At 31.7% G+C, this 10,730-nt stretch overlaps 1 protein-coding gene across 1 annotated transcript; it reads left to right on the top strand.

The window, feature by feature from the left end:
- Positions 1-376: 376 nt before the first annotated feature.
- Positions 377-10,723, top strand: LOC120263716 (penicillin-binding protein 1A-like). The gene is made up of 4 exons (XM_039271686.1): positions 377-876; positions 9,315-9,440; positions 10,195-10,346; positions 10,559-10,723. The coding sequence occupies exons 1-4, from the start codon at positions 478-480 to the stop codon at positions 10,695-10,697; spliced, it is 816 nt and encodes a 271-aa protein (XP_039127620.1). The 5' UTR covers positions 377-477; the 3' UTR covers positions 10,698-10,723.
- The last annotated feature ends 7 nt before the right edge of the window (positions 10,724-10,730 follow it).

Here is a 10,730-nt window from a genome sequence, read left to right on the forward strand (position 1 = left end):
CATATTAGTAAAATATTTAAACGTTAAACCAAGCAGAAAGCTCTTCAAAAGGTTGAACACGATGCTGATTTCGTGCTTTTCTTTCCCACCATTTTTCGGTACAAAAATGGGATTTCACAACATGGGACCCATTTGAAGTGAACTAGGGGGAGTAGAGGGAAGTTAAACACTAACTGAAGCAAACGTCCGGGGTGTGCAAAAATAGGAGGGGGTTTTTGAGAAGTTTTGAAAATTACGAGACTTGAACAGTAATTTTCCCAAAAATTAATAAAAGGAAAACAAAAAAAAACACACGCGGGCCAAAAGCCTCAAGTGGCGTAACACAAATAAGAGCAACAAAACCAAAAAAATATTTCTTATTGGTATTTGGTACACAACAAACACTCATCACAGCTTCCAAAGTAGCATGTTTAAAACAACAAAAGGTACATATCTGCTCTGCCCTGCTTGAGTTTTCAAGCTCAAAACCATAGCACAATGAAATCAATTCAGAATCAAAGAATCATGCTTCTCCTTCATCTCAATTCCCACTTCCCATCTCTTGTATCTTCCTCCCCCTATGCCAAACCCAGACTTACCCTACTTCCCAGCAACTGCTGCCCTAGTTCGCCCAAAAGATACATCCCTTCATCCTTAGTTCGGTCTCTGTCGTTTGGGATCTTGCCTCGCGATTTTAAAGAGAAATGGGGGCATCTAATGGAGGAATCGAAGGAGGCCGAGTCGAAGGTGAGCAAGTTTCCCGTTCATCTGATCCAGGCAGTGGTTGCATCTGAGGATCATCGGTTCTTCTACCATTTGGGAGTTGATCCACATGGCATTGCTAGAGCTGTTATTCGTTACCCAAATGGCGGTGGCGGGAGTACCATCACTCAGCAGGTACTCATGCATCTTCCCATCTTTCTATTCAATTAGTTTTTTGTTCCAGAATGGTGTGACTTTTTAAAATGAATATTTATTGAAAATAAAAACCAACCTGGTAATTGAAGCGAAAATTAGTTGCATGCCCCCCCTAAAAGTAAATAATTACTAATATACTTTTTTAAAAAACTATTATATAAAATATATGATGGGAAGAGAAAAACCCCAATTATGTTTCATAAAATGTTTAGTTGATTTCTTGTTCAAGGTATATAAGTAAATAAATATAATTCGAACTAGTATATCAGTGAATATCATTAATATAGAGCAATATAAATAATTTCACATTTTGTTGGGCATGCTAAACCAGAAAAAACTATGGAAGAACAGAAGAATTTTATGGTCCAATTTAATTCAGTTTTCCTAATCAAATAATTGAATTCGATGAAACTAGTTACAATTTTTAAAGATATTTGATAGTTATATTTAATTTTATCTAATATTTAAGAAAACCTTTATTTAACTTTGCAAAACTTTTTTAGAAAACATCTAACATAGTTTAAAATATAAAACATGACTAGCAACCACTGATTCTAGTGTGTTTTTTTTAATATCTTTATTATACAAAATCTAGATCACATCAAGCTTATGAAAATCAAATCTTACAATCCATTTCCAATTTAATTAGGTAGAACATCAATTGTTAACCATGGATTTGAAGCCCTAAATAAACTTATAAAAAAATTTCAATGATTAATTATATGCCATTATGAAGAAATCTGATTAAATACTTGGATTTTTCGTTCTTAAAAGCTTTCTATATTAGGTGTATAAGTATAATCTTTATATTAATCAGTATATTTTAAAATATAAATTTGTTTTATAAATGATTATCACTTAAAATATTATGAAAACATATAAAAAAGAGAAATATATGAAAAGTCTTGTATGCCTATGTATGTATGATATATATATATATATATATATATATCAAGAGGTCCATGTTGAGTGTATATATATATATATATATATATATCAAGAGGTGCATGTTGAGTGTAAAAATTCATTTCACTTGCTATGGGGCCCCTTTTTTCTACTCTCCTTTAAGTAAGATCAATAAAGTATCATAAATTAAATTTTAAATATTTATAATTTTTAGGTGATTGTGGATTCATAATTTTTATTAGGGGCAAACTCTTAATGTTAATTACCTTGAACACTGTCATAAGAATCTATGATTAAAAAAATGTGTGAATGAAAAATAATTGGGCAAACATAAAATTAATTTTTATTGATTTTAAAAAACATACAAGTATATGAACATGAGTGAGAATGAAAAAAAAGAAGAAAACTATATATCTTTTTTTCTCAATCCTGCTTTCCATTTTTTTTATATTTCCATTATTTGACTTGTGCTTTTGAACCTTTGCTAAAAGCACATTCGAAAGACCCTTTTCTTTTTAGTTTGGTGACGGTGGTCTTCTTTGATTTTTGTTTTTTCTTTTCCTTGTGTGTTTGCATCTTGACATATCACATAGATCTTTAGTTATGGCCACTATACATTTGTAAGTCACGTATTTGATTCTAAGAAAACTATGTTTTTTTTTCTCAATCCTGCTTTCCAATTTTTTTTTATATTTGCATTATTTGACTTGCGCTTTTGACTCTTTGCTAAAAGCACGTTTGAAAGACCCTTTCCTTTTTAGTTTGGTGACTATGACCTTCTTTGATTTTTGCTTTTTTTTTTCTTGTGTGTTTGCATCTTGACATATCACATAGATCTTTAGTTATGGCCACTATACATTTGTAAGTCACGTATTTGATTCTCAATGATTTTTTTTTATTGTTGAAGACTTCAACATGTTGTGCTTGTGAAGTCTTTAGGTCTTCGACTTGTTGAACACCTTAGGTCTTTGACTTCTTTATCTCTTAAGACTTTAGAGTTACATTTGTCGTTCATTTAAGACATTTAGGCCTTGACTCTACCATCTTTTGAGCCTTAACTATCATATCATCATGTCGTAACCTATCACATGATTGTGTTACTAACTTGACAGTTTTGACTTTCTTTTGAAGTGGATCTCAAACTGTAACTATAAACTTGATTTTCTTTGATTGGGTCATTAAAGGACTTATCCAATTCACTCCTGAAGAGATTGATTTGAAAAGAAATTTTAAAAAAATTTCATCATACTTGTGAGTATCAAGTGTTAAACCGTACAATACATTTGAAGAAAAATCTTCAAGTGGTTTCCATTACCTCTGTGAGTGTCAAGCATGGACCTCACTATAGGTTTGAAGGGATTACTTCAAAAATTTTCCTTACCCCTAGAGTGTCGACCTTGGGACTTAACAATTAGTTTGAAAAGAAATTTTCAAGAATTTTCATCAAAAGTTTTCATCTCCCTTGTAAGTGTGAAGCATTGGATCTTACAGTAGGTTTCAAGAGAGTTTTCCTAGGATTTTTTTTATCAACTCCGTTTTTACTCATATGAGTGTCAAGAGACCTCATACTAAGCTTCAAGAGAGTTTTCATATAAAAAAAATATTCCACCAACTCTTTTTTTATTCCCATGAGTATCAAGAGACCTCATAGTGAGCTTCAAAAGAGTTTTCATAAAAAAATTTTATCAACTCTTTTTACTGCCATGAGTGTCAAGGAATCTCATAGTGAGCTTTAAGATAGCAACTCATTAAACATTTTCATCAACTCTTTTTCTCATGAGTGTCAAAGGACCCTCACAGTAACTTACAAGAGAGCTTCTCATAAAAAATGTTCATAAACTCTTTTTATTTCCATGACTGTCAAGAAACCTCATAGTGAACTTCAATAGAGCTTCTTATAAAAATTTTTCATCAACTCTTTTCACTCCACGAGTGTCAAAAGATCTCATAGTGAGCTTCAAAAGAGTTTTTCATAAATATTTTTATCAACTTTTTTTACTTCCATGAGTGTGAAGAGACCTCATAGTGATTTTCAAGAGAGTTTTTCATAAAAAAGATTCATCAATTCCTTTCATTTATATGAGTGTCAAAAAGACAATAGATGCCTACTCAAGACCTTATAGTAAGTTTAATGGGAGAAGTCCTGTGAAATTACTGAAATACCCCTATAATTCTATTTTTGCATATTAGTCTCTCCATTCTAATTTCCAAACTTATGCAACTAGATCCCTGAAGCTTTCATTTTTCTTCTTTCCCATAACTTTTTGCAAATAAACCCATAATCTCCTATCTTTTTATTTCTTTCACAAGTTCCAAATTTTTCCTATAACTTATTTATTTATTGTGTATATAAATGCTCAAAATTTTTTATTTTTTTCTACTTGCCATTGTTTTTTCTTAATGAATTATTTACCTTTCTTTTTTACATGAGTGACTAGCTTAAGCTCTTGTAGATTACTCCTAAACCTAACATTTATAGTGGTAAGATATGATGAACCTTCAGCACCATGCATGTAAAGTCACGAGAAGATTAGATGCTAACATGCATGCCAAAGTTATCTATGATACATAAAATTTCCGTTGCGTATGCAGCTAGTTAGTAGGCATGATTACACTAAATCATTTTAAAGTATTATGCATGAAGTATATGATATTGGTCCAAAGAAACTGATAGGGACTCAAGTATACGTGCCGATGGCTTAATAATAGTGTGCATAAAGCAGGATATCGGTTAAGAGGGAAGAAAGATGTTACTAGTAGTAGCCCTAATTCCGAAAAATAGGCTAAATGATCAAGTGATGTGTGTAAACAAGGAAAGATAAAAGCAAGAAATACGGAAGAAAAGCAGGAGAGAAATCAAGGGAAGAAACGATGTCCAGGCATAGTATGCATCTAGGGTTATGAAGTACAGGACAAAAATTGTCTATGTGTGCAATCCTACTTGAACCGAGAGGTTTCCAGAATTATACTAAACCCCCTTTTTGAGGGTGAAGAGTAACAAAATCAGTATAGAGCTAATACAAACATCTACATAATAACACTCTATGAAACCTCATCTTGAGCTAATGGCTATCTCTTGAGTAGATAATCCCCCTTGTAGAGAGAGATTATCCTAATCCAAATACAGAGTAGAGATGTGATTTTTCCTAAAATCTACTCCACGTGATTGCAAAGAGCATGGAGATAAACATTAACTCACTTGGGAGAATTAAGGGAAACAGTCTCCAAAGTACCCTATACCCAAGCTTACTTAGAATTCCCTCTAATCACAGTATGTCTATGACAGGTGGGTATTTATACTGGTCACAAAGCACATCAAGTATGATAGCTAGAGCTTTCTTCTCGTTAGCAACCAAGCATTCGAACACGCAATTAAATTCAAATAGAATGGATTGCAATAAAGAAACAGTCAAATCATAATGATCCAACAACCAATGTCAAAATATAAACTCTAGAGTTTAACTATATTCAAACATCTAACAACTTAGCCTCCATTAATGGAGGGCAAGCATTCAAGATATAACACACGGAATGAAACATTGAAAATATGAAAACCCTATGAAAGCTTCCATGCATGCCGCAAAGGTAAGCTTAACAGCTATGATCTCATATCCCCTTGAATGTGGATCTAAATATCCCTTAGAATCGCCCATTAAGCCTTAGAGATTTGTCTCCTTTCTTCCCTAACTTTACTTCTAAGAATAACCCCAAAGAAATCCAAAAGAATGCCCTAAAAATCATCATCATATCAATTTATACTTGTCTACTTACGGGCTGCTTATGGACATAAGAACATGGCCGTAAAAGAGGTGGAAAAAATGGTCGCTAGCCTTACGGGAACACTTACGGCCGTAAGTCACGTCCGTAAGGTCTTCTGTTTGTGCTACGGTCTAACTTACAGTTGTAAGTGCTGGACCGTAAGCTTCGCTGTGCTACTTCTTGTGACTGCCCTTACGGGCGTAAGCTATGGTCGTAAACTCCTCTGGATGGTCCTTACAAGCATTCTTACTGGCGTAAGCCTTGTTTGTAAGGTCATCGGATTTGGCTCTGACTCTTCCTTACTGGCATAAGCATGCCTGAAAGGTTCTCTAAAAAGTACTTACGATCGTAAGGTAGCTTATAAGCTGCCCGTAAGCTATCCAGTTTGCTTTGTCCTTAGTCAAATGATGCCAGGAGAGCTCTACCTTCTTCGTTTAGGATCTAGAATGCGCCTTTTGGTTCTTTCTCATCTGTAAGAGTTGCCAGAAGCCTGTGAATGTGAAACATTCTAGATTTAATATCGAATTCCATAATATGCTTATAATAAAAGCCAAATAAGTATACAAAATAATTTGAAATACATGAATGATGTATACTCATTAGAAACACATAATACATCTCACAAAATTTAACAAAACATCTTCATAGCCATCCTAATGTTCAATTATGCATCAGCAACTTACATCAAACATGGACATTAGACAAGCAATAATAGGAACGATAAGTAACCATTATGATTGGGGATTCAATTATTGCATCCAAACCTAATGATTTAGTGCAAGAACCACTACTCAATATATATAATCCCAACACCTAGCCATTCGACATATATACTATCATGACCATAACTAAACATGAATCCAAATGAGCAGGCATACAGTGAAACATTAGGAATGGGAGAGCAAAAGAGTGCTTTGATTTCAGGTAATAGATGTGATGGTGACAAAGATAGTCTTCATATTGAGAAAACTAACTGTGTCATCACCAAGGGAGAGAGCAACACATGAGCATACAAAAGAAAATGATAGTGAAATATACGGCGATAAGGACTCGGTATCATTAATTAATATTCTTTGTCATGCGATCAATAAGCAATAGCCTTAGGTTGGGTCTTGATTTTGATCCCTAATAAACTCTAATGATATCAAAGCTTTCATGAATCCCTTGGAATTTCCGTACTCATTTTATCAATGTTAACCTCTTGTAAGGTAGTGATCCCTTAATTTGATCTCATTTATTCCGATCCACCCACTCAATCTTCTTGCTTTTGTTTTCTTTCCCTCCTTTGATAGCTTTCTTATGAAACCTGATAGCTTTTTGGCAAAGCTCAGAATGATCGAAAGATTGTTTTAGCAAATTGTGGAGTGGTAGCATGGCTTTCATTTTATATATAAGTATATATAGATATATAGGCAAAACGTTTATTGCAAACGTTCACAGAACCCCGTAGTAAAGGAAAAGAAAAAGAGAGAATGGAGAAGAGAGAGATAGAGACCGAATCAAAAGGGAGAGAATGCAACAAGTATCATAACAGTGTTCATAACATTGTATCAATCTCGAATGGATAGGTAGAGGATCTGGTGTTCATAAAAAAATTTTCCCTAAGGAAGGGGAGGGGTGTAAATTAACTTAATTGGATGGTCTGGATCTCATGGAAACTAATATGATCAATGATCTAGAATCCATCACACACTGTGTACTGTTTATCAAATTTTTCATTATTCATAAGAGTTATTGTTCCTAAGAGTCAATGTTGTATTGTTCTTCATACTTTACTATACATAAGAGTTACTGTTCATCCCGTGATCACAGTCGCTCTATTTAAAATGAACAATGATCTACAAATGCCATTAGATTTGGTTATCAATTAACGTTCGTAGATAATTTATCTTTATATATATGTACATGTTTTTTTTTTTTGGAGATATGAATGTTTATAATAGAGGGGATTTATGATCACCCGGTAAAGCACAAGTTCGTGGCTAGTGCTTTTGCTCTTAAATTGTAGAAGATGAAGGAAGATAAAAGAATGAAAGGAGAGAGAGAACGAACAAGCATGTATTACATATAAGTACATAACTATATTGCATGTTGACCCATGGAGAGCGCTGGATTGGGCCCACATTCATGCGTGCATTGCTCCACTCATCTATGCAATCATGTGCGCATTTCCTTCATACAAAGATGACCTTTTTCTTTTATTTTTTATTTTTTAATACTAGCTGTCTAATAAACTCGGGCCACACTTTTGCCAATCTCTCTACTTCATCGCCTTCTCTGAGCCGTAATCATTATTCCTGTCCAAGCTTTCTGCATGTCTACTTTTTCTCTCTTTAATTCGATGTCCTTTTTCTTTCTTTTTTTTCTCATACTCCTTTTGTTCCCATATTCGGTCCGTTATGAGATTTGGTTTTTTTAATTAAATTTTTTTAAAACTTTATTTTATTTTTTAAATTCAATTTTTTTCGATTACAAATTTTTTGAAATTCAATTTTTTAATTTCTTCCTTTTTTTAATTTCAATTTTTGTGTAATGGAATTTATTTAATTTCCTTCTTTTTCTTTTGTTAATTTTTTTTAATTTCCAACTTTTTCTTTTCTCGAATTTTAAATTTTTTAATTTTTCTAATTGATTTTTTACATACTTTATTTATTTATTAATTTTTTTTTACTTATTCCCATTTTTTTGTTTAGAATATAATCATAGCTTTTTCCCCCTTGTTAATGCTTTCTCGTTTTCCCACTTTTATTTGAAATATGTATATTTTTTACTCCAATCAAAAGTATTCTTTTAACAAAATTAGGAATTATAAAAGAACATGTAAGCACTTACAAATGAGAGGCGCATTTAACGGGCTCAAGCGTATATCTATTTAAAATCCCTTCTCAATGATACATACAAAAGAAGACACTTTATGAGGATAAATATGTAATTCTGTGGGTTTGAAGATACATATAAAAGAAGAAACTTTATAAAAGAAGAAACTTTATGAGGATAAATATCATATTTTATTTTAAAAATTTTATTTAAATTTTGACCATAATTAAAAACATTAATAGTTTACGTATTTTATCCTTAGCAATGAATAAAAACATATATGGTTGACTCATTGTTTCACACAAAATTCTTTTCTTTTTCTTTTTTATATTTATAAACCTTTTTCTATGTATCAATTCAATCAAAAATATATTTTAATTAAACCATAAAAGAAGAACATAAAATATTTATAAATATAAGAATTGAAAAGGATGTTTTGAAAAATAAATAAAAAGGATTTCTAAAAACTTTTCGAGATTTTAAAAAATTTTATTAACAGTCTTTTACATGATGTTAAGCATCATGGAAATTTCTTTCACTTGATGTTTCTTTTCTTTTTTCAAAATATTCTACTAATTTTTTTAATACTATTCAAGTGCATGTTGCCCAATCTTTTTTAAAAATTCGAAAATGAAATTTTTAAAAAGCTTCTCTCTGGATTATGGCCGGTTACAGAAGAAAGTTTTTCAGACTATATTTTTGAATACATGAATAAATTATTTTTTGTTATAACTAACCAAAAAAGTGGGGGAGAACATCCATGCATGCATGTAGTATTGTTTCCTTGATTTATTGTTTTAGATTTTTATATAGCCATTATAGTAAGTTGCTTCTCATATAATTTAATAGCAAGATTAATGTTTATTAAATTAATGCGAACTAATCTTTCCTAAGTTTTTTTGGAGCTGATAGATTTATTTTAAATTCTTGGGCAGCTTGTTAAGGGAGTATTTTTGTCAAGTGAACGCAAAATATCAAGGAAATTTGTAGAGGGCATCCTATCTTTGATACTCGAAAGGAGAATGTCCAAAAGTCAAATCCTATATGCCTATTTGAGTAAGGTGAGAACATTAAAAATTTTCAATCGTATGAATAGTATGAGTTCTCTTTTATATAGTAGCTCATATCTGTATTCTAAGTTCAAATGCAAAATGTTCTCTAATCAATGTCGGAATGATAATGCTACTTTAGAATTGATAAAAATTTAAATGGACATTTTTTCCCTTTTTCTAAATACATAATCTATCATAAATAATGTGGCGCAATATCATTTGTCTTCTTTCTTTGCTTATTTAAATGTCAAATAAATTTCAAGCCACTTGTTTTTGTTTAACCTATCTATAGATAAATCATTTGATGAAACGTGTCCCTTAACCAACAAAAGCATTTTCCATATATATTCTCCATTAGTGTACTTATGCTCGCCATATGATATTGGGATATGGAACATGAAATGGTGATATATTTAAAATGTAAAACATAAAAGATCAATCTACTCATTATTTTGTTATGACATTTGAAGTGTTCTTGGTCATAACATTTGTTGAAAGATGAACTTGTTTTACGAAACTTTTACTTAAAGAATTATTGATTAATTATTGGTGTTAACCATGATAAAATTATATATATATATATATATAGTCAAGTTTTATGAGTTTTGAACATGATTTTCATAATGAATATCGGGGCAACTATAGAGCTAGGTTATTTATCTGTTTCATTTTATTAAGTTTTTTAGTATAGTGTTTTGTTAAAATTCAGTACAAAGGATTTTAATATCTCTAAATATGCACCACCACCACCAATGATGTGTAGATGTACTGGGGACATGGAAAGTTTGGGATTGAATCAGCGTCAATGTTCTACTTTGGGAAACATCCTTCATTCCTTACTGTCGGGGAAGCTGCATTGCTTACTGGAATATTGCCAGCTCCTGAGATTCTAAACCCATTTACAAACCCAGAAAGGTTAAATTTCATGTTCCTTAAACACTATCTATAAAGTTTGTAGATTTTTTGGATAGATTGACTTGACACTGAAGAATTATTGTTTTAGTAGTGAGACATGAATAATTTTATTGAGACATCAATAATATGAAGTGTATATTATGATAGTATTATGGTTTTAGTTAATGTTGTTCTCACTACTTATATATCTTTTTCCTTTAACATTGTGGAAGAGGAAAGGCCTCACAACGCAGAGTATTAAGAAGGATGGTTGCGGCAGGGTTTCTTGAAATGGAGTCTGCTCTTCTAATTGCAAGCCAACCTTTGTATTTGTGTAACAAAGGAGACAAATTTAATATCAAGGTATTTTAACTTTAATTTGACAATTTCATGTTTGTGTCCTAG

Source organism: Dioscorea cayenensis, chromosome 6, assembly GCF_009730915.1.
Source record: "Dioscorea cayenensis subsp. rotundata cultivar TDr96_F1 chromosome 6, TDr96_F1_v2_PseudoChromosome.rev07_lg8_w22 25.fasta, whole genome shotgun sequence".
Lineage (NCBI taxonomy): Eukaryota > Viridiplantae > Streptophyta > Magnoliopsida > Dioscoreales > Dioscoreaceae > Dioscorea > Dioscorea cayenensis.